Source organism: Pygocentrus nattereri, chromosome 20 (assembly GCF_015220715.1).
Source record: "Pygocentrus nattereri isolate fPygNat1 chromosome 20, fPygNat1.pri, whole genome shotgun sequence".
In the NCBI taxonomy this organism is placed as follows: Eukaryota; Metazoa; Chordata; class Actinopteri; order Characiformes; family Serrasalmidae; genus Pygocentrus; species Pygocentrus nattereri.
This window is the reverse complement of record NC_051230.1, coordinates 14,113,557-14,138,955: the sequence shown is the minus strand read 5'-3', so window position 1 is coordinate 14,138,955 and position 25,399 is coordinate 14,113,557. Positions and strand designations below refer to the sequence as shown.

The following is a 25,399-nucleotide window of genomic DNA, read 5'->3' as shown; positions in this document are numbered from 1 at the left end:
CACCTTCCATATGATTTCCAGCTAATTAAAACCTCTAACAGCAAAGCCTCATGCTACAGATGTAGCCACTAGAGGGAGCCAACGCTCAGTGAATGGCAACTTAAAAGTACCTTAGTGTTCCAAGATAAGCTTGTGTTTGTAACAGCAGAAGAACCCTTTTTGGTGCTATAAAGAACCATTTTCAATGGTTTCAAAGTTTATATATACAGAACCATATACACCACATTCTCCATCAATCTGAAGAGCCATTTCACCATGCGTAGAACCATTTAAGCATGAAATGACTCTGTATGGAACTCGTGGTTGTAAATCAAATAATTGCCTTTGCTAAAGAACAGTTGAAGAACCATGTTTTTAAGTGTGTAGGCTAGGCTTAAGCTCAGAAACTCTCTATGTGATCATATGATGCACATTGATGTAGCCTATCAAGCCTTTCCGACCTTTTGTAGACTAGATGCATACAAAAATTAAGTTAATAATAACATACAAGAAAACAGATACCAAGCATATACAATTAGTGCTAGTGTTTTGATGATCCACCTCCTTTCTGCCTTTTATTTTGAGCAAAATGATTGCGTTGCACAAATACCCATAACTTCAGTAATAATGTACAAACCCAAAGCAGAACAAAATATCACCAATGTGGCCAACTCATGTGCAGTCCTCTGTGACCACCTGGTCAGAATCCCAATCTCAATTCCTAAAACAAAGAAAACAGCACAATGTCATTTCAACAATTCTTATGTCTTTAGTCATATGCTATGCTGTGAGTTGGCCATGTTTGTCTTGGCTCTGTTAACAGCGACTCTGGCAGGGTACTGAGACTTTGGCAATTGTGGTATGGGGTGCGGGAAACTGAGGGTTGAACAATGTACTGGACCGTCAGCTCAGTTCCTTCCTTTATCAGAGCCAAGACAAAGGGCCAATGTGCAGGTCATCCTTTCAGCTGCAGCCTTTTTAATCTGAAGACTTGTTATTCAGTAACTACCAGATCACTGCTGTCCCCGAAACCTCATATTTGCAAAATGGTAACTTTACAGGAGAAAGAAAAACATACTTTACTTTTAATGCAACTCAGTCCAAGTAATTTTGGGCCATATGTTCCATTCGTCATGAAATGTACACACAATGTGAAGGACAACAGGCATTTTCAAATTATGCTAAAACTGAAAAATGACATAATAGAGATACGAGGTTTTGTTCCAACAGCAGCAATGTATTATTTGGTAATATAATTTACTATGTAAGTTGTGTACTTGTGAGGGATTGAAGTGTGAGTGAAGTGTGAGTTCACAAATACCCTCAGCTCCCGAAGGTTCATCGTAGCCATTTTGTCTATAGCATTTCTTTTATATAGTTGGGTGATTGTTTGCTGCCTCCTGCTTACTAGTTCAATCAGGAGCAGCGATTGCACTAGGAATGACTGTGTGATGAGAGTTCCAGTACGACAGAGTGAATCAAAATATTTGTACACTGCTAGTAAACACACACTCAATCTCTTCCTCTCATGGGATATTTTATTCCAAATACTGAGTTAACATGAAGGCATAATCTATAAACTACTCCTGAGACTGTGAACACATAGCATTGACTGCTGTCCAACATTATGTATGCCAACAACAGTACAGCCTACAGAGCTGACAGCATACAGGTAGAGGCAGGTTAACTTTTTTACATTTTAAGGTAACAGATTTTACAGCTTTTTTGAGTTTACTCAACTCTGTTTAGTCAGAAGTTCTCCTAACATTTTTGTCAGTTCTGCATATCACTTAAGTACAAAAATATACAATTTAAGTTGAGCTTACTCAATAAAGCAGTTAATGTGTAGGCTCACTATTAGCTGAATTTTTTTTGTTGAGTCTTTACCTCCTCCCCCTCAAATTTTTGGCTAGATCCCTCTGTGTCCCACAAGTGGAGGGTTAGCACTTCTTACTCTCAGACCATGGAGGGTTCTGAAGGCATATCAATTTCAATGTCCAAAAACAGTCTAGACAGTAGAAAGCACTAACCCTCCCAAGCCCAAAAGTGTGGAAAAAGAGAGGGAGTTCTAACCATCCTAACCTGCAGGAGGAAATTTGGAGGGGGAATAGATAAAAGCTTGAGCTTTTATCTTTTAATTTTCAGAAGAGGTTCAAGAAGAATTTCTATCATCAAGCTGTTAAACTGGTCACACAGCACCCACCAGATCATGAATACAAACACTACTCAAACTGTATGCACATTGCACTTTAATGTCATTCCAAACTGCTGACAGTCATATACACTTGAACTTGAACATTCATACCGTTGTTTACAGAACACTGTAAAAAAATGGTGTACATATTTTGCATATACATATACACACTTTCTATGCACCAGTACACCTCTGTGCGTCTAGTTCATTCTCTGTTTACCTATTGTTTATTGTCTATTTGTTGTATTATGTCAAAAACTGAAAATGAAAAATTGAGATTTTCTTCCAACAGCAGTAAAACGACAACAAAGCAGTGTTGAAATGAGCTGAATTGAGCTGTAAGTGAGCTCCACTTAAATTGTTTTGTTGATTCACTAAAATACTATGCTAAATGTTGTGAGTTAAAGGAAATATTGACTAAAATCTCATTAAGCACATTTTGTTTCACATACAAATAAAATAAAATGTATTATTAATAAACATCAATGAAAGGCAGATGGGCAATAGGCAGTGCACTGAAATCCATAGAAGGACAGACATTGACATTTGCTTAACCAACCTCTGAAGCAGAAGCAATATAATAGCCCTTAATACTAGTGCAAGCGTATACTTGCAGTAATATCTTATGACCTTAATGTTAACATTGACCTTCTTCTGTGGTTGCAGGCTCAGAGGGGGTAATTCAGGTCCAGAAAGTAAAAATTCTTCCCAAAATGTTCTTCCAAGTGTGTTGGCACCACTGCTTTGAGCTGGTTTGAGCTGAGTAGAGAAGCAAGGCAGTTGGAACACAATCCTGGGAAAGATTTTAACTCATTTATCTTGACCTGAACTATCCACCTCTGTTTGCTGCACAATTCTCTTGTGCTCATTGTGCTGGAGCAGGCCTGTGTGGACTAGTGACAGCTGAGTACTCATGAAAGGACAAGACTGGACAGTGAGGCTGTCCAGAGGCTAACATCTGCGCCCAACTAGACCTTTGTGATTATAGTGATACAAGAAGGTCATCATCAGGAACTAAATATCAATGCAGATTCTCGAAGGTGAAAGCCTAAATTAGCTATATGATGTTATACGAGGTTATAATGCTTTACATAACCCTAAAGGCTCCCTCTAATTCACTGCAGCCTTTGCTTGCTCATCAGATGTTTCCAACTTACAAAGGTGCAAATACAACTGGTTTGCATTCAAGTTTTATCAGAAATATGGATAATATCATTATGATGTTGTACACATTTTGAATATGTTGATTGTTAATGTTAGCCAGATAATGGTAGCCAGTACATCTGTTTAGTATATTCCTCATTACAAAAATGTATATAATGCAACCAGTGGTTGCAGATAGTACAGTAAGGAAATGTTGGCCTAATCAGTGACTAATAAAAGTGAGTTTCATTTAGCAAAATAAGGAATATTACCTACTACTGACCACTGAAACCTTTCCTGTGCCACAGTCAAAGAACAGAGGTTAGTAGTAAGTTGGAAACTCAGTAACAAAATTCTTCCTGCATTTAAAAATAAGTAACATCCACATACAATTTCTGGATCAAGAAAATGTGATGTTGTGCATGAAAGGAGGAGTTTATTGATCTTTTAGGGCTCATGAGATTTTATAGTGAGACTATAGTCAGACCTAGATAAGTTTTCCCAGTATCAAAACTAAGAAGGTTCTTATTCTTGGTTAGGAAATGGCTGAGTTTGTGTTAAGATTGTATATTTGTTCATTTGCAGATAAACATGTCACTTTAAACTCAAAAGAGATGTGAGATTACTGGGGTCTTCTGCTCATTGGAAATATCTGAGTGGCAAAAGTGTCCTTTGCCTATCCGCCTGATTTTTTTGATGGCTAGGAGAAAGCACAGCGATATTAAGCAGACCTCTCTTTTTTATTTTTCTTCCCTATAAGTTACCAGCTTCCAGGATTTTGTGCATTTCCAGTTTGTGTTTCTCTGAGGCAGCAGGGAAGGAGGAGCAGGATGGATGTGGTAAGGTTCAAAGTCACAGAAACCTCTGATATAGCAAATGATGACATTATAGATTTCCTTGGCATACTCGTGCACTTTCCACATGGTCTTCGTTCAGAGCTCCAGTGCTTTAAAAGGGCACATTGCCATGTAAATCCACCTGTGTTTATTGATTCCTGTAAATCCTGTTATATTTAAATCCTGGGAGTAGGCCTACTTGGGAACTCTGGCAGGTTTTAGTGAAACCTTCGTGGTTGTGGTCTGGGGTGTGGTAAGTGCAAAGGGTTGGACCATGTAATAAGCCTTCTAACCAGCATGCTTCACTCTTTCCTTCATCATTCTGTCAGTCTTTATACACGTCAAGGTATCATAGCAGCACCTACAGTATACCTGTTAAGTATCCAGTCTTCAGTTCAACATAATTGAGTCAAACTGTGATGTGCACTGCAATGGACCACTCAGGAGCCACAAAGTTGCTTAAAGTTCTGAGTTCAAGATAGAATAAAAAGGTGAATTAGGTAAATTGAAATGAATGAACTAATTAGTTCAAAGAGTTAAAATGTTTTTAATGTGTTATACTTGCTGTTAAGGCTGACGAGCTGACTGTTAAGGCTGACGAGCTGACTGTTAAGGCTGACCAGCTGACTGTTAAGGCTGATGAGCTGACTGTTAAGGCTGACGAGCTGACTGTTAAGGCTAACAAGCTGACTATTAAGGCTAACAAGCTGACTGTTAAGGCTGACGAGCTGACTGTTAAGGCTAACGAGCTGACTGTTAAGGCTGACGAGCTGACTGTTAAGGCTAACAAGCTGACTGTTAAGGCTGACGAGCTGACTGTTAAGGCTGACATACTGACTGTTAAGGCTAACAAGCTGACTGTTAAGGCTGACGATCTGACTGTTAAGGCTGACCAGCTGACTGTTAAGGCTGACGAGCTGACTGTTAAGGCTGACATACTGACTGTTAAGGCTAACAAGCTGACTGTTAAGGCTAACAAGCTGACTGTTAAGGCTGACGAGCTGACTGTTAAGGCTAACAAGCTGACTGTTAAGGCTGACGAGCTGACTGTTAAGGCTAACGAGCTGACTGTTAAGGCTGACGAGCTGACTGTTAAGGCTGACAAGCTGACTGTTAAGGCTGACATACTGACTGTTAAGGCTAACAAGCTGACTGTTAAGGCTAACGAGTTGACTGTTAAGGCTAACAAGCTGACTGTTAAGGCTAACGAGCTGACTGTTAAGGCTAACAAGCTGACTGTTAAGGCTAACGAACTGACTGTTAAGGCTAACAAGCTGACTGTTAAGGCTGACGAACTGACTGTTAAGGCTAACAAGCTGACTGTTAAGGCTGACGAACTGACTGTTAAGGCTAACAAGCTGACTGTTAAGGCTAACGAGCTGACTGTTAAGGCTAACAAGCTGACTGTTAAGGCTGACGAGCTGACTGTTAAGGCTGACGAACTGACTGTTAAGGCTGACGAGCTGACTGTTACAGCTAACAAGCTGACTGTTAAGGCTAACGAGCTGACTGTTAAGGCTAACGAACTGACTGTTAAGGCTAACAAGCTGACTGTTAAGGCTAAAAAGCTGACTGTTAAGGCTGACGAGCTGACTGTTAAGGCTGACGAACTGACTGTTAAGGCTGACGAGCTGACTGTTAAGGCTAACAAGCTGACTGTTAAGGCTAACAAGCTGACTGTTAAGGCTGACAAGCTGACTGTTAAGGCTGACGAGCTGACTGTTAAGGATGACGAACTGACTGTTAAGGCTGACGAACTGACTGTTAAGGCTGACGAGCTGACTGTTACAGCTAACAAGCTGACTGTTAAGGCTAACGAGCTGACTGTTACAGCTAACAAGCTGACTGTTAAGGCTGACGAGCTGACTGTTAAGGCTGACGAACTGACTGTTAAGGCTGGCGAGCTGACTGTTAAGGCTGACGAACTGACTGTTAAGGCTGACGAACTGACTGTTAAGGCTGACGAGCTGACTGTTAAGGCTGACGAACTGACTGTTAAGGCTGACGAGCTGACTGTTAAGGCTGACGAACTGACTGTTAAGGCTGACGAACTGACTGTTAAGGCTGACGAGCTGACTGTTAAGGCTGACGAACTGACTGTTAAGGCTGACGAACTGACTGTTAAGGCTGACGAGCTGACTGTTAAGGCTGACGAACTGACTGTTAAGGCTGACGAACTGACTGTTAAGGCTGACGAGCTGACTGTTAAGGCTGGCATCTTTAACACAGAAGACTTCACAACTAAAGACAGAGTATATACACCACAAAGTCAGAAACCACAAAGATGAGTGGGTCTGAGGTCGTGCTCAGGATGTCTGGTGACTGGCACACTGACGTTTAAGCACTCGTTTTGCAATTTAGCAGTGTTGGTTCTGTTTGAAACATAATCAGAAAATCAGTCTATATTCATTTTATATAAACTCTATCCACTGTTTATGTGGCACATTCCCATTATTAGCCATTCATTTTAGAGCATAAAATAAGCCATTTGTTGGACAGACATGACATTGGTTTCTTTCACTCTTCATCAACAACTCTTGAGACTGAACGTTTCTGGCTGGACACTTATTCAGATTGAAAAGCATAACTGAAAATGGAAATGTATTGTGACTTGCTTAAGTGCTGGCTGTCATCTCAGTCCTACAGTGAAATCTAATATACACATAATGATAGACAGCCTTTAATAATAAATGCTTAGGATGATGAATTTTTGCCCATACAGTCTCTCAGGTAAATGTAATGAAAGTGAGCAAAAGTGAATCTCTCTGTTATTATTTATTTGTATTTAAACAGTAATAAGTGCAGCTAAACCTGGTTAAATTGGCCGCTTGTTTTCAGAGTTTCTCATACAGTCAGCTGTGTAGCAGATTAAACTTTTGACCCTCTGCAAGTTTAAGTACACACCGTCCTGAGTCATTTCCTTTCCAGAACTGTTATACATCATCTGTAGGAAAGGCACATAACAAAGATATGTAGAGTCGTTCTGCGTGAAGTTTTTCCCTATTTCTCTAAAAATAAACAAATACATTTTTGAATGTACATGTATAGGGTGCATTACAAAAAAAACGAAAAATGAGTGTCTTTTTTTTCAATGTTTACATTTCTACTTTTAAGCACAGCAGCAGCTCTTTACATTGGGTGAAAATTTCATGATGAATGGACCAAGAGAAATTTGTTTTGTCCACTAACATGTTTTTGCCTTTGACTGTAAAGTTGCCATTTGGATAGACTTGTGCTTTTTGGACAATGATAATATTTACACACAGATCTTCATTAAACATGTATAATTAAGAGTATAAAAGCTTTTAATGACATCTTGATCTATGTTGATATAATCTTATTCAGTTTTGTGTAGTTTTGTTCCAGCTACTTTTCGGAGATATCAAATCAGGTGTATTTTGAGAGTAAAAGTAAGAATAGGTAAAAAACAACAAAAAAAAGCAAAACCTAATTGAAAATTCCAAACATTTTGTCTTTTTGAATTTTACTTTCTGTGTAATTAAATCATAAATGACTAAACAATGTAATTCAGGATGGTGTGATGTGAAATGCTCCATTCTAGGTTTTTCAACTGTAGTTGATGGCAAATACATGCTCAAAGTGTTTACTGCTACTAAAAGCTACTTCACATAACCATAATACTTTAAATGGTCGCAAATACACCTCTTGCTGTCTGAAAAATGGAGTTAGGTAAGCGTTTGGCACAAAACATATTGTGGCACCAGTGTAGAGTAAGACACAAGGGAAGCCATGATCTCCACCACAGGAAGTGGTCTATATTAAACCCCAATTTAGACAGGAACAAACAAAGTATTGAACTTGAGAGGGAAATCACCACCAGCTACAGGCTTCACCTTCACATTGATCAACCCCCAGCACAAAACGCCCGCATACTCAGATACATTAAACCACAAATAGAACACAACACATCTTTACAGTAGCAAACAATGACATTTAAACAATATAGAAGTCCATTTTTAGGAGGGCTTTTAGGAGGGCATGCACCCACCATGAACCTCCACCGATGGCCACTTGCATGGCCATGCCTCCCGAGTGTCTTGGAGGCCGTGTGAACCAGTAGTGGGCTGCTACAGTATTTTTTTAAATCCCATAAACGACAGAAAGGTACTTGAAGGGCATTATAGGGAAAAAATAGTACTTACAGCTAGTTTAGCGTTATCAACATTATGTATGAAAACATGCATGTCTAGGTTCACTGGTCGTTTTGGATAGTAAATTCATTTGTGTTGCAGACATTGACCCCTGGTTCCTGTCACTAACGCTGTAAAGATGTTTTGTTAAGATTCACAATTAACCATTTTACATCAAACCACTCCTCACTCTCAGAGAGAGAGAGGCAGAAAGACAGACGGAGAGTCAAACACACACACACACACAGAGAGAGAGAGAGAGAGAGAGAGAGAGGCAGAAAGACAGATGGAGAGTCAAACACACACACACACAGAGAGAGAGAGAGAGAGAGAGGCAGAAAGACAGATGGAGAGTCAAACACACACACACACACACAGAGAGAGAGAGAGAGAGGCAGAAAGACAGATGGAGAGTCAAACACACACACACACACACAGAGAGAGAGAGAGAGAGGCAGAAAGACAGACGGAGAGTCAAACACACACACACACACAGAGAGAGAGAGAGAGAGAGAGAGAGAGAGAGAGAGGCAGAAAGACAGATGGAGAGTCAAACACACACACACACACAGAGAGAGAGAGAGAGAGAGAGAGAGAGAGAGAGGCAGAAAGACAGACGGAGAGTCAAACACACACACACACACACAGAGAGAGAGGGGGGGGAAGAAAGACAGACGGAGAGTCAAACACACAGAGAGAGAGAGAGAGAGAGAGAGAGAGAGAGAGAGAGGCAGAAAGAGAGAGGCAGAAAGACAGACGAAGAGAGTCAAACACAGAGAGAGAAAGAGAGAGAGAGAGAGAGAGAGAGAGAGAGAGAGAGAGAGAGGCAGAAAGACAGACGGAGAGTCAAACACACACAGAGAGAGAGAGAGAGAGAGAGAGAGAGAGAGAGAGAGAGAGAGAGGGGGGGGGCAGAAAGACAGATGGAGAGTCAAACACAGAGAGAGAGAGAGAGAGAGAGAGAGAGAGAGAGAGAGAGGGGGGCAGAAAGACAGACAGAGTCAAACACAGAGAGAGAGAGAGAGAGAGAGAGAGAGAGAGAGAGAGAGAGAGAGAAAGACAGACGGAGAGTCAAACACAGAGAGAGAGAGAGAGAGAGAGAGAGAGAGAGAGAGAGAGAGAGAGGCAGAAAGACAGACGGAGAGTCAAACACAGAGAGAGTGAGAGAGAGCGAGAGAGAGAGAGAGAGAGAGCGAGCGAGCGAGCTTGAGCTGAAAACTTCCTGAATGGCTATTGGAATAAGAAGAGAAGAATGAACGTGCCTTCACTAACACCCGGGTGAGCTTTTAAACATTTTTTTTTTTAATGAAGCGCCATTTTGATGGTTTTTCATAACTTTCACTGCTTTAGCTGAGATCGAGACTCGTAATGATCGCAGTGGTCGTAGGTTTTGTCCTCTTTTTTATCACATTCCTGGTTGTATGGGCAGAAATGCTCAGACTAGCCGTAGGAGGAAGTAGGCTAGTCTGAGCGGGTCAGTGTAACGGGCTTCTCCGTTCTTCACGGGTAAAATGTCCGGTTTGAATTCTGAGCTCAGACTTTATTTCGGCTGAATAGGAAGCTATCGACGGTCTGCGCTAACGGTGTTCGGTTATCTTTAGAGAGAAGAGTCAGCCAGGAGGCAGCCACCGAGAGTGACGTCTTAACATGAAAAAGAGCTCTCCATTCACACGTTCTGTCGCGAATCGGACTAAATCGGTCTACCAGCTTCTGTTGGACCCCAGGCTGAGCTTAACGTGCAGTCACTGAATAGTAGAGACAAAAGCTCTGCAGACAGTCAGCTCTCATTGTTAACTTGTGTTAGTGCAGCTCTTGAAGGTACGGTCCAGCTACACGGCTCAAAATGGCTGTTTTCTGAGGGATTTGCGCCCAAGAGCAAGGCAGATTTAGTATTATAATAGACAAATCCAAATTTTATTTTAGTCTTTGTTCAGGAAAAGAAAGCTATGATTAAACAGATCCGTGTAGGAGTGGAGGTCTCCTCCCATCGCGCGGCTAAAGTGCTGAAGGAGTTTGGGGGACTGAAGTGGACAGACAGGATTCGAGGCTGTGTTTCAACACATTTTTCTTTAAAGCTTCTTCATTTACCTCATTGGCAAGACTGGACGAAATACACTGAAATAGTAGTGATGGCTGAATACTGAACACACTAACTCAGTGGTATTTCATTACCACATTTCAACACTGTTCATCGTTGGTACTGGTTGGCAGTTTACCTAATGTCATTATTTTGCTGATAAATTTAAAATGAGTACATCATTTAAATTAAATTATGAAAATTCTTTTCATTTCTCTTTCCTGCTTCAGTCCACTGCTACTCCCAAAATCCCCCAAGTAGGTACAGTACAACATGGATACTAAACTTATCACTTGCAGACATGTCCACTACTGAGATTATTAGTTTGATCATCCCTCAAAAGAGCTCAGTAACACTGAGATTAATAACTGATCATTACATTGATTTATCAGTCTACTCAGGCTTTAGCAGAGCTCAGTAACACTGACATTAATAACTTACCATCACATTGATTTATCAGTTTACTCAGGCTTTAGCAGAGCTCAGTAACACTGAGATTAATAAATTATCATCATATTGATTTATCAGTCTACTCAGGCTTTAGCACAGCTCAGTAACACTGAGATTAATAAATGATCATCCTATTGATTTATCAGTCTACTCAGGCTTTAGTAGAGCTCAGTAACACTGCGATTAATAACTGATCACTACATTGATTTATCAGCCTACTCAGGCTTTAGCAGAGCTCAGTAACACTGCGATTAATAACTGATCACTACATTGATTTATCAGTCTACTCAGGCTTTAGCACAGCTCAGTAACACTGAGATTAATAACTGATCATCATATTGATTTATCAGTCTACTCAGGCTTTAGCAGAGCTCAGTAACACTGAGATTAATAACTGATCATCACCTTGATTTATCAGTCTACTCAGGCTTTAGTAGAGCTCAGTAACACTGCGATTAATAACTGATCACTACATTGATTTATCAGTTTACTCAGGCTTTAGCACAGCTCAGTAACACTGAGATTAATAACTGATCATCACATTGATTTATCAGTCTACTCAGGCTTTAGCAGAGCTCAGTAACACTGAGATTAATAACTGATCATCATATTGATTTATCAGTCTACTCAGGCTTTAGCAGGGCTCAGTAACACTGAGATTAATAACTTACCATCACATTGATTTATTAGTCTACTCAGGCTTTAGTAGAGCTCAGTAACACTGAGATTAATAAATGATCATCATATTCATTTATCAGTCTACTCAGGCTTTAGCAGAGCTCAGTAACACTGAGATTAATAACTGACCATCACATTGATTTATCAGTCTACTCAGGCTTTAGCACAGCTCAGTAATACTGAGATTAATAACGGATCATCACATTGATTTTTCAGCCCACTCAGGCTTTAGCAGATCTCAGTAACACTGAGATTAATAACTGATCATCATTTTGATTTATCAGTCTACTCAGGCTTTAGCACAGCTCAGTAATACTGAGATTAATAACGGATCATCACATTGATTTTTCAGCCCACTCAGGCTTTAGCAGATCTCAGTAACACTGAGATTAATAACTGATCATCACATTGATTTATCAGTCTACTCAGGCTTTAGCAGAGCTCAGTAACACTGAGATTAATTAGTCATCATCACATTGATTTTTCAGTCCACTCAGGCTTTACCAGAGCTCAGTAACACTGAGATTAATAACTGATCATCATATTGATTTATCAGTCTACTCAGGCTTTAGCACAGCTCAGTAATACTGAGATTAATAACGGATCATCACATTGATTTTTCAGCCCACTCAGGCTTTAGCAGATCTCAGTAACACTGAGATTAATAATTGAGCATCACATTGATTTATCAGTCTGCTCAGGGTCTAGCAGAGCTCAGTACCACTGAGAGTAATAACTGTTCTTCACATTGGGCCTCATTTACCAGCCATTCTTAAGAAGAAATTTCTTATTACAACCTACTTACACAGTTTTCATGAAGATTCTGGCATTCATCAATATTTTCTTATTTGGGATTTGTTCTTGGGTACGAACAGAATCTGCGCTTACTTAGGAGCACAAAGATGTGAACATTTCTGTGGGTTAGGAGCATGTCATGAATCTGACAAAGACTTTTTCTAAGGACCTTTCACAAGATCAAATTTAAAAAGAAACTTATGAAGATATTGGTGAATATTACCCATGTGCTTTTTGTTCTCATTTTGATAGTCCACGTGCTTCTTTGTTTTGGTATCCCTATTCTTGGCCCCTTGTTTTGTGACTTTGCCCTGATTGTTTTCACCTGTCCCTCATCTTCCCGGTGTCATATTTAAGCCCTGTGTTTGCCCTTTGTTTTGGCAGGTCTTTGTTTGGGATGTTTGTTTGATGTTGGAGTTGTTTGATTTGTTTTGACATGCTGTTGGATACGTTTGAATTGTTTGTATGTCCTGTTCGAAGTGTTTCTCTGTTGTGTATTCATCAGTCTTTCTTTCGTCATGTCTGAACCCCAATCTCTCCTGGACTGTCATGACTACGACCCTGTATTTGCCCTCAATAAAAGTCGCTTATCTCAGCTTATGCATCCGCCTCCTCACTCCCCACTGTTACATTTGTAAAGTAGACCTCAATTGAAATCCCCTTTAGATTTTCATCTAACAGGCATGTTTGCAACATTCCATGCACTGATTCTAAAATAGTAAACATTGTGTTTCTTTCGAAAGTTGTATGTTTCATTTAGTGGCTAAGTATTCTAATAGTATTATCCTAAAATGTAAAAGGTAATTGAATTCTGAATTGGCTTTACAAAACTTTACAAAAAGACTAAATTCAAATTCTTAATTTCCTGATATATGTGTTCCTAATACCTGTATTTCATTGCATCCCAACCCTGGCCAGTTTTTAGAGCTGAGCTATTTTAAAGTTAAGATTGCTTAGTTCTGCCAAAGCCCAATTCCTGAGGAAATAGTTTTAGCATGTATAATAAATAAAAGGATAGTTGCTCAGCTAAGACGTGCTTGGTGTCAAAGCTACTAGCCTAGTACAATAAATGTTTACTTTATAATAGAAGACCCATATTTTGACACTTAACATGTCCCAGCTGACTTTGTGTGGGGTTGAGGAGGAAATTGTGTACTTTTCAAGCACAGAACCCTTTTGTAGGCACTAATTTGGAATGAAGACACAGTTTAGTTCTGATATTTAATGAGATTCCAGATTTTCCGAGGAGTAAAATAATGAGAGGAACGAGCAAGGATTCTTGTCGGCTGTTGACCAGTATCTGAGGCAACATTTGATCCATCAGACATTGAAACTCCATCTGTGGACATTACTGGGTTCTTTGATCCCTGTCAGTGGGGGCTCATCCAATTTGAAGACCACGCTGGGACCGCAGCAGGAGATGCTATTGTCTCTGCATCTCACAGCCGCTCACGGGCAGTCAAATTCTTCAACGAGGTCCCTTAAGGATCAAAGGCAGTCTTGCCTTTATGCCTTTTATTTTGGGGAAGTCATGCGCTCTGATTTGATTAGACTGCGCTCAAGTAATTTTGCCTTGTGTGTTTTTCGATTTAGACACATTAAAGTGCCTGTCCAGGTAAACAGAGCATCACAGCACGACTCTTTATAATTGCTGTAAGCAGAGTTTCACACATGAAGAGCAGTTGGGGAGCCGACTTCACATTCACTTCCCATTTTTGGGGTTTCATATGCATGTCAGTTATTTTCTTCTGGTCAGACATGTTACCACAGAAAATAGTTTACATGACAGAAAATAGTGCCACAAGGTTGCGTCTTCATTTTCAAAAGTTCATAAGTTGATAAATAGTTCCCTGAGTATGGCTCCTCTGCTCAAAAAAGAATGTCTTAAGAACCTGACGTAGTTTGTTTTAATGCTTTGTTCTACTTTTCTTAAAATGTACACTAAAGTAAATTTCATAGTGTTGTTAACTAGACAGAAAGCAGTTTTCGAGATTCACTTTTGGATTCACTTTCACAAGATTCTTTTGTTGATTCACCTTTATGTATTTGAACTGTTCTTTCAAAAAAACTAATAGAATCAAAAGACAGAGATTGCAGTGAACTAAATGTTTCTTATCTATCAGTACTGCTAAAACTAAAAATCAGTACTCTTCAGTGATACAAGAGCTGTATACTGGGACTGCTCCTGGGCCATGAAGTTACCCTAACCCTACACCCTCAGCTGATGAGAGAATAAGCATATTTACTATAGAGATTACAGTGCAAAATTATAGACAATATCCTTCATTTATTTCATTTCTAGTCAAAATGGCAATTAAGCAAATGTTATAAATTTTTCAGGTTTGGGGTCTGAAAACATATTTAACAGAAAATTACACAGAAGCCTCAACAACTACTTATAATTTTATATTTTCATATTACCATATCTACGCTTTACCTTCATTACAGCTTATATTAATTTCATAAGACTTGCTTTCAGTTTTTCAAATCTGCAATTCTGGGAACCTCTAAAGTTCAGTCTTAGAAGTTGGTTGCATTTTCTGCTTCACACAACCAAAGTAATCCCAGACACATTTACTGATGCCTTTGTTTAATTTTTTAAGCTTCTTCTTTGGCTATTTCCTTTTTCTGTTGGTGGCTCATTAGCTACACATCCTTTCAGATTCATAGTGTTGAGTTGTCTTCTCACAGTGGAAGGATGCACAGAAATATGTGTGGATTTTTTCAGATATGAAGTGCAGTGGAGCTTGATTATCTCCTATCCCTCAAAGACGAAAGCTTTAAGCACTGAACGGTGGTTTCTGTCTTTTGCATAGTGTTATATTACTAATTCAATTCTTAATTTTTTACTCTTAAAATTGTATTGTAATTTAAGCATTATAGTGACAGTACGTAGTAAAGTAATAGTAGTGTAATGTTATAAAATACATTTAATACATGTTTAATAACTAGATTTGAAATGTACCTTCTTTATTTCTATGTTATAAACTGCCTTTTTGGGCCAAACATTGTGTTTTTCCCACAAGACAAAAGAGGTTTGGAACCTTTGGTATAGATAATAAGTCACCAAAGCACTGGTCTGAGCACAGCAATACTGATACATGGAAATGTGAGCTCAAAAAAAATGTGACAGTAGGTTTCTTTAAAAATTCACATATTTCCCTTTGGCCTCGTTCAATGAAAGAGTGCCTTAATTCCTGACTTACCTTTCTTGTTTTATCAAAGGAATAGGTGATGTGTAATTAGGCAAAGTTAAGGCTCTTATACAACAACAATAAGGCCTCATTCAGTTAACTAAAATGCCTGCTTGCTGTGCAAAGAAATGCCCAGATCTTATCCACCAGCTATGGAGAGCTTAGATGTAATTGTTGATACAAAAACATATCTGATGTCCTGACAGTGTGCTATTTACTGTCACATGTGTGTAGTCTACTTCCATTCTGGTTGAAAGAAAGTGTCGGTAAACTAGCGCTTCAAATTCCATGTTATACCTTTTATGGTCTGTTATGATTGTATTATGACTAACCAGGCGCAATTTTGTGCGCTGTGCTAACGGCGTTGTGGTTTGCTCTGTGCTTGTCTGCACAGGCTTAAAGCTATGCATCTGCCAATTACACGGTCTTGCTGGTGCTTATCTAAGAGAGTACCTGTCATAACTCAGGCCTGGGTGCGACGCGCCTATAGCTTGCAGTTTTCTTTGATGACTTGCTCAAGAACTATCTCTATTCAGCTTTTCAAAGTGATTTTGCAGAAATATGTACACTTCCAAAGAAAATATCTCTGAAGTGATCCAAATCCCTATGGGCAATAGTGTTACAATGCTTACTGGCATGGTAACAATAGGAACATTGACTGATGTTTTCAAAATCAATTTACAATGTATCAAAGATCATTTTACCAACCTAGAAGAAGCTCAGTGGTACTATCCTGTCAGTGATGGATTAGGGTCTTATGCGGCCCCTGGGTAAAGCGTCTTTAGAGGCTCTCCTACCCCCCATACTCTGATGGTAACACACAAAATGAGGGAATAGGAGTAGTATGTAAACTCTGTGAGAGGTTTAAAATGTACCATTTACTCCACAGTCTGCACAGTTTACATGTTTTTGGTACATAAACCCCCAGAAACATCATAACAGAATTGCATTTGGGTACTTTATTAAACTGATGTGAATGTATATGTGTCTGCCCTGTGATGGACAGGCAACTTGTCTAGGGTGTGTCCTGCCTTCTGCCCAGTGCCCACTGGGATAGGCTCCAGCACCCCTCGTGACCTAAAAGGATAAGCGGTTTAGAAAATGTATGTGTGTGTATTTCTGTACACTTTAAACAATGCTGGAAAAAATGAATGTAACCGAAATGATTAATTATCAGTTAATGTGCAACAGCCTGTTATGTCCTACTATCATATTTCTGTATATTCTTCATGTTAGGAGACTTTTAGTTGTTTTAAATATAGTGGCTGGGTATGGGAGTTTATTTTAATTGTTACATATAAGGGCTATTAATTCATCTAATTCTTGCATCTGCAGAGGACTGTCCCTAGTCTTTGAGCTAGTGGTCTGAGGCCCCAGGGCACTGGCCCTACTGGCCTGACCAGTAATCCAACCCTAAATACTGCATTTTGAGAGGATAAAATTATCTTCTTGAAAAATTATGATCTTGAGATGAAATACACCATTTTTTATGTCTGTGTGATGGCTTTTATGAAAGGCATCCAGTCAGTGTTTACAGATGTGGTAGTGACGCAGGAGTCTGATTCAGAGCCCTTGGGCAATCTGTCAGTACCAGAGAAGGGCGGTCTGGTCAATAACTTCCTCAAAAAAAATCCCATTTCTATGTTTTGATCTGCTTTTAGGTGTCTACTTGCGTTTTCTCAATCCCGTACATCCATGATGGGTAAGGATGCTATCATACCGGACATGATACTTCTGCTTCTGAAGACTGAACTATGAAAGTGACACTGACGATCTTCAACTGCTGTGTCTCCATCAGACCTTTCTCCTTGTCCAATCTGAAGAAAGCATCTGCCTGAAGGCTCATAAAATCAGCAACATGTGTCATGTCATTGTTACATGTCGTTCTATGCTCTGGACCTTGATGAGTATTGTAGTGGCATTTGCTGAGCTGGTTGCCTTCATGAGTGCTGACTGGCTTATAGGGACCCGCCACCCATCCGGATCCAACATTACAGTAGTTCCGACGCCAGAGCCCTACCGGCCTTCCCTTGGCCTCTACAGCCGCTGCATCAAGGTGGCCCAACAGAAGATTGTCCAGTGTGGACCATACGCTGCAGACTTTACAGAGATTGCAAGTGGATTCTGGCAAGCTACAACTATATTCCTGGTTGTTGGAATCTTCCTGTTGTCCATTGTGGGCTTTCTCTCAGTCTTTAGCCTGTGCTTTCAGAGTATCTTGGGGAAAAGCATCTTCAACGTGTGTGGCCTGCTTCAAGGCATAGCAGGTAAGATCATTTGTCTTTCCCACTGTTAATTACAATTTTATTTTCTGTCTCAGTTTTATATCAGTGATGCTGGTACGTCACTGATATCCAGCCAAGCGTAAATCTAAATATCATTGCTGTCAAAAGAAAACAATATCTTCATTTTTGTTTTTAGTTTTTGATGTTGCATTAAAATTTCATGATGCATGGAGCAAATAGAAATAGTCCAATATTTATTTTAAAATCTTGTTCTGTTAACTTCCATTCAAAGTTAACAAAATGTTTTTCTTCTCCTGTAAATGCATTAATTTGGAGATACAAGATACAAGATTTTGTTGTGACAGCAATAAAATTAATATTTAATACCAATATCTGAGCTGGCTGAGCAATATCATGGAAAGTAGAGGACACCGTGCAAACTGTACATCCCCCCTATACATTGCCTTACACTGAAATACCTAAGAGGTTCTAGCTAATATATACAGGAGATTGTAAAATATTTTTTAAAATGTACAAACAGTACAAACATTTCACTGTAATTTCACATGTTTAAGCAAGTAGAATTATTATTTTCTTTTCCAGCTCAGATTCGCTGCTATTGTATTTCTAGGAAGCAGAAAAGAACTTACTATGTAAGGCTCAAGTTATCATTCTGACTATCTTGTATACCCATCTAGTACTTGGAGGTGTTTAAAATGCACTTTCCTTGTTAAATGTATGACATTACAGTGAAAGTTAGTATGAATCTGTTCATACTTACCCCCTTGTTACTTCAAATACTAGATAGTTTACTATGTCATTTACCTGCTTAATAGGTAGAATCTATTAGGCATTACAGTGTTGTCTCATTAGACTGTCTTGGTACTTGATCTTGGACTCCCAAATAGCTGCACAGTACTTTGGAGAACACTTATACACTTAATAAAAATAACTTCCTGTTTGGAATTTCAGTATAATGCATCGTCTTACCCACAATAGTATATTTTTCATATTTCAATATAACCATCATTTTACCCAAAGTAATTATGTTGTACTTTTCAGTTTGTACCTTTTCACTTACCCACTTAATACCTTAAATTTGGGGGAATGCAAAAGATAGCATTGATGGCATTGATGCTATTTTTTCAGGGACACCTACCATACAGATGCACTTTGAAGGTTTACATTTACTCGTACTTTACTAGTATAGCCCATCTGTTGCTGCACAATTTCTCCCACCCTCTTCTCTGCCCATCAGTGCAAAGGGACCACCAGTGGACCACCACTGGCCAGATATGATTTTGGTGTTAGACCATATCTACAAACCTGTAGTTTCTGTATGGTAGATCTGTTCCTGATGCACTGCAGCTCACTGAACTATATCTAATGCCATACAATTACAGGGTAAACTAGTCACTTTCACAACACAAGTTTGGGTGGGTGTTGTCCCCCCATCACCTTTAAAATCAGTTATATCACTTCTCAGACCTCCTGTGCTTTGGGTTCAATTTCTTGCTAATACTCTGTGGTATTACTTGTGTTTAGTCTTGGTCTTAGCCCGTTTTAGCCTTCCAATTTTTAGTTCAGCCACATGGGCTAAGGATAGAAGATTAGGGCGTATATTTAGGTCATACTGAGACAGATGTTAAAGCCTCTGAGCCCACAGGATACCGAGGCTGACATTCCTCTGATGACTTTCATCCAGCCTCAGAAGCTCAGGCTTGCCTGGGAAATACAGTCTGACCATAAAATTCCATACCCCTTCTAACCCCCAACACTTACATCATCTATTAATTCTTCATAAACCTGTTATTTACGAGAGCATCAGTGTTAAGTGGTGGTGTATGTACTAAAGTCAGCTAAAGAATCTAGAATGCTATGGCCTTGTGCAAGTGTTGTTTTTAAGAGGGCTGTGTCCTGTTTTTCTTCACGTTAGCCCCCCTCAAGGTCCACTTTTGACATTTGTGCGGTTTTATGCACCACAGTTGTAAGCCTTTATTGCATGATCGTTTTCCAACCTCTCATCCTTTAGAATGAAATAGGCTATTTTTGTGACAGTGCCTTTAAAACTGATATATTCTAGGGTAAACGCAGGTGAAGAATCTGGAATACAGTGGCTCCAAGCTTGTGCAAGTATTTTTTAACCACTGTTGTGTTATGGTAGACTACATTTTGCTGTGGTTTGTGCAAGTCATAAAATTGCTATCTCTTATTTTAGTGGTGAGCAAAGCGTCTCAACCACACATTGCCTGCTCCCTCAGCACCACTTTCCAATCCAACCCGCAGCAACAGAACTGTATTGTTGACTGTGGCCAGGCTTGCTGTTGCCAGTGACACCATTAACCATTGTCTTTCAGTTCCAGTGGATAGAAAGCTGGCACATTAGCTCTGTAAATTATCATATTACGCTGGAAAAATATTCCATTTCAGTGCCATTTTAGAATGGTCATTACCATAATGCTAAGTGGTGGGTATTTGTTTTGCTATTTTTAAATACATCAGCATTTTTAACAAAGTAGCATTCAGCATGAGGTATAATTTGTCATGTTGAACCTGTACAGACCTGCCAGAAGCTACAGACTTCTTACTCTTTTAATTGTGGCTGATCTGCCAAGACATGCTTGGTGTCCAAATATGTGCTTCTTTAGTTTAGTGCTGAAATGATCAGGCTATCGGCATTAACAAGCACCAGAAGTCATTTGAATGTTTTCATTTTTTTTTTTGGCCAAAACATTCACTCAAACCGAACTTGGGTCTCTATTGAGGTTGCTCAGACCTAAAAAACATTAACAAAACCCCACCATGTAACTTAATGCTAGGGGCAGCAAGTATAGACACACGTCTAACATGGCTGCCTGTGTTCAACTACACAGTGAGGTTTTGTTCATTGTTGTTCATTGTCATACTGTGTCCTAAACTACATTGACAAGTCTTGTTTACCTTAATGAAGATCTGGATGCAGTTTGAATGAGTTTAGAAAACTTTTTGGGGATTAATTTACGGAAAAGATTTGGGTGACTATTGACTTCTAATGTTTGTTAGCAATGTTAGCCTCATAGTTCCAGTGTACGACTAAATGTACTCCAAACATGCCTGATGGCTGAGTGACGCTGATCTGGGGTTAATAGAAAACTGTCTAGGGACGTGCACATACAAAGCTTAAAGGAATATTCCAGGCATGTTCCATATGTTCTCTATATGCTACATGCGTACCATGTGATTGATAACTATGGGCCATTTCTTTACACTTAGAAAGGAACTGAAAAAAATTGACCCAAAACACACTCATAATGGAAGCCAATGGGAAAGTGTTTCATCATAAATGTGCTTTAAGTTAACACATTTTCATAGTACTGAAAAATAAGTTTCAGATACAGCAGACAGGGATCAGGTTAAAAACACTGAAGCATTCCTTAAAAAGGTTAAGGAATTTTTAATATCTAAAGGGGTTTATCTAATGACGAAAGAGTTATGTGCTCGCACTGCAATCTTAGTGAAAGATTTATGACGGCGGGATTGAGCAATTCCTAAACAGTCAGAAGAATGGCTTCTGAGGCAGGACCTTGCATGTCTGATCTGATGATGGAGTGAGTACACTATGTGGCTTAGAAAGCTCACTTGCCTGTTCTGTTCATCTTGTGCAAAAGCTGGCCTGATAAAATCCACAAGTCTCTCTCACTTCTACAATGTTTTAGAGCACATGTATAGCTAAATAAGACTGTTGTATAGAGAAATCACTGAGATATTGATCATGATATGTATCCTTTGAAGCAAGTCTCCGTACCATAGAGAGTTTTTATCTGAAAGTTCTACCCAGAACAGAACTTTCAGATGATATCAGACAGTTCAAAGGGATCTCAGTGTTTAGACAGCATGGGTGAGGTCTTGCTTTACAGACATGACTGGTGGAGAGGAAAATACACGTCACATCCAGCAGGAGACATAATACTTATTCAAAAAAAATCCATTCCCTGCAATTTAGTGAATAACTACTATGATTATGAACCTTTGGGATTACAATGAGTCACAATACTCAAGATAATGACAAAGTTTTCTCTCAGATACCATAGGACACCATATAATTTCATATAATATTAGAATTTTAACTAGATTATGACTGCAGAAGAGGCATAAATGCTTGAATGGGAAATTTGTTTTACCTGATGAACTCATTACGAACTTCTGTATTCACTGTTCTGTTTATATATTAACAGATGGAAAATGAAATGGAAAATTGGGCCACCATGAACCATCAGAACAGCTTAGAATAGAATTTGCATTGCTTTGATGTTGTTGTTGGAGACCACTCTCTAATACTATCATCTAAAATCTGTATAAGAGTTTAATTGGGTTGAGATCTGCTGACTAGCCATAGTGTATGATTTACACTATTTTCATACTCATCAAACTATTCCGTACATGTGGATCCAAACCTTAGCAGCAAAATGTACCCTGTAGCCTAACAACAAAGCCACCAGACCCCCTCACTGTAGGGTCACACATACAGGCCTATATCATTCTCTTGGTGTATGCCATACATGCACTTGTAAAGAAAATGGTGAAGGGTCTGTGTAGACCAGTGCCTATTGTTCTCAAATGTGCATTCTTCTTTGTAATAATGGTTTATGCACTGCAACTCTACTATATCTCTATGTCGTTGTGGATGGACTGATCTTACTGACACAGTCTAATCACATCCTGCATCAGGTTTTCTAATCACACTAATGCACATATCACACTAATCTCATTACATGCATGATTCTGACCTCAATTTCTGACCTTATTTAGTGATATCCATAGATCTAAATGTTACTTTATTCATTGTTCTTTTTAGTCAGTTAGGCATTCTTTGGGTATGAAGCTCCTGCTATTTATGCCCAAATAAGAGCCTTCTTTCAAAGCCACTTACATCTTTTCCTTTTGTCATCTTGATCCAAAATCGTGGTCAGCTGAGCCTGCTCAGCATTTTTATACATGCCACAGAGCATGGCAAATAGACCAATAAAAATTTGGAAAAGAAAACCTTTCAAGATTTCTTAAGTTACAGTACCAGATGCTAATTCAAAAATGATTTTCCTTCTCTGATATAGGTGGATGGATGGATGGATGGATGGATATGTTATATTGTGTATTACAGATCTATCCTTTCTTTGCTTTTGCACAGGTTTGTTCCTGATGCTGGGGCTGATGCTCTACCCAGCAGGCTTTGGCTGTGACAAAGTGGTGAGCTACTGTGGGCCGGATGCTTCTGCGTATAAACTGGGTCAGTGTTCTCTGGGCTGGGCCCTGTACACAGCGATAGGAGGAACAGTGCTCACCTTCATCTGCGCCGTATTCTCTGCCCAGGCTGAGATCGCCACATCGAATGACAAGGTGCAGGATGAGATAGATGAGGGCAGGATGCTCATCTGTGTGCTCTGAATGTTTTGCCTAGTTAGTCTCTGTAGGCTGGTTGATATGCAGATGCTGTTACATGGAATTTTCATTTTGGTTTAGTCCAAATTCTAACTAAGTGGGGTAGTAATGTGCCATAGTAATGTGCTGTTTACCAAAGGTTAGTTATGCTGTCATTCAAAATGTCTATATTTCCACATCACTGTTTTACTATTTTAGTGAATGTAGATTTCATTTTCATTTATTTTTATTTAACCCAGATACGCTCTTTTGTGATGTCACAAAAACAATACATTTACATATATCTGCTTATTCAGCCGACAGCAGTTTGGCTCCACCCATTCATGTTGAGGTTATAAGGAGTGTTTCAGCCCAGACTACTTTTTGAATGAGGGGAGCCATGAAACTACACAGATTTTATAAGTGGACTGTAGAGAAAAAAAATAGTATACAAGACAAATGTCAGATGTAGGCCTTTAAAGGGCCAAGTGGCAAGAAGTGTATTTTCAAAGATTTGTTGAGAGTGTTCTCTGTAGTTCAGACATCTAATTTTGGCCATTCTGTTTTTCAGCTGATGGAAATAAAAATGTTGCAAACACTTGAATAATCACTGTTCCTATCACATTGTTTTGCACTGGCTCTTTTCATGCTATGTCATTTTTTCATGTTAATTTTCATGTATTTGTTATGTTAACAAACTTTATTTTTGTTGGTTTTATTTTTTTATATCTTTGTGCTTTTTACTGAGCATTATAAATAAAAGCGTTAGATAGAAAAATACATTTATGGTTTATTTGTGGTGTTTCGCATACAATGTTATGAAAGTTGTGCAAGACAGAAGCCAGGAAGGGAAGCAGAAGGGGATCCTGCCCATATAGCCTAGTGAGCATTACCATGTAAACAAACCTGGCTTTGTTCAACACACAGGATAGTTTAAGAAAGTGCTAATTTAGTACAGTAGTAAATTGAAAGCTGAAGAAAAAAGTGAATAAGTAAAATAATATGGCAACAGAGAAGCTTAAACGTTGTAAGTATAACATGTAAACAAATATACACAAACACCTGTTTGAATTACACTAAATTAAGGACTGAAGGAAAGGAAGACCCAGCAGTGGTGGTAGTAATAGTTGGGGTTGGACCTGTAGTGGGGTCATTCAACCCATAAAAGGCACACTCATTGTGCAGTCTCCACAGACAAACACTGGCAGTAGAAGGGATCGTACTGAAGAACTCAGTCATTTTAAACATGGCACAAAGGGTTATCCGACTAATAGCTCGATCGGAATAGAATGCGTCCATGTAAACACCTCAATCGGAATAGACTAATCCGACTGAGAATAAAATTTCTATCCGATTGAGTGAGGTGGGTAAACCTCTAAATTATGCGGTAAATAAAAGAATAATATCCGTGTAAACGCCTGAATCCGATTACACTCCAAACGGAACGTGCAAATACGTTCTGCGCATGCGCGGCGCGTCATAGCGAAAGGCTTATACCGTTCAGCATGGCGGAGCAGAAGTTGGTCTGCAGAGGAGACGAGGTTTATACTCTGAGCTTTAAAAGACGGCGGTGGGACGGACGACCAGCTTTTGTGTCTCAGAGCACGACATCTTCCTTTGTAAGTGCATGTGAAGGACTCGTTTTTCTGAGTCTGACGTCATTTTAAAGCCATTAATAACACAAGCGCGCCAACTGGAAACTCATCTCACGCCGACTGGGACCTCATCAGATTGTTGAACAGAGTGAGCATATAAACACCTCAGTCTGAATCTGTAATCCGATTGTATTCAATCGGATTGGCAAAAATCTTTGCATGTAAACATAGCCAGTGTACTATAATAGCACGGCGCGACCTGGGGGAGGCGCTGGTGCTGCTGCGCTACCGGAGATTGACTAACGTAACTTTCAGCCAATCATATCAAAGCCCTTACGTTGTAAGCCAATCATACCTGAGATACCGACCTGTGGGCGGGTCTCTGGTTGTGCGCTGCAACGTAACCGGTAACCGAGGTGAAGCAGGATTTTGGCTAAAAGCTCACCAAGATAAACATTAAACATATTTAAAATGTACAATATACAGAGTTAAACAGAATGAACATATCCACATACAATATGGATTTGAGGCAAATTATGGTGAGTATAGCTGGATATATATATATATATATATATATATATATATATATATATATATATATATGTGTGTGTATATATATATATATATATATATATATATATACATATATATATATATATATACATATATATATATATATATATATATA

At 39.2% G+C, this 25,399-nt stretch overlaps 1 protein-coding gene across 1 annotated transcript; it reads left to right on the top strand.

Moving 5' to 3' along the window:
- The first annotated feature begins 9,437 nt into the window (after window positions 1-9,437).
- Window positions 9,438-23,896, top strand: lhfpl2b (LHFPL tetraspan subfamily member 2b). Its single transcript, XM_017691094.2, has 3 exons — window positions 9,438-9,581; window positions 17,159-17,764; window positions 22,887-23,896. Exons 2-3 carry the CDS (start codon window positions 17,356-17,358, stop codon window positions 23,141-23,143), a joined length of 666 nt encoding a protein of 221 aa, XP_017546583.1. The 5' UTR covers window positions 9,438-9,581; window positions 17,159-17,355; the 3' UTR covers window positions 23,144-23,896.
- The last annotated feature ends 1,503 nt before the right edge of the window (window positions 23,897-25,399 follow it).

Excerpts from the sequence above, each read along its gene's own strand:
- lhfpl2b (XM_017691094.2), top strand. The coding sequence starts at position 17,356 with ATGTGTCATGTCATTGTTACATGTCGTTCTATGCTCTGGACCTTGATG. Across the intron at positions 17,765-22,886 it reads CCTGCTTCAAGGCATAGCAG|GTTTGTTCCTGATGCTGGGG; the intron begins GTAAGATCATTT and ends GCTTTTGCACAG.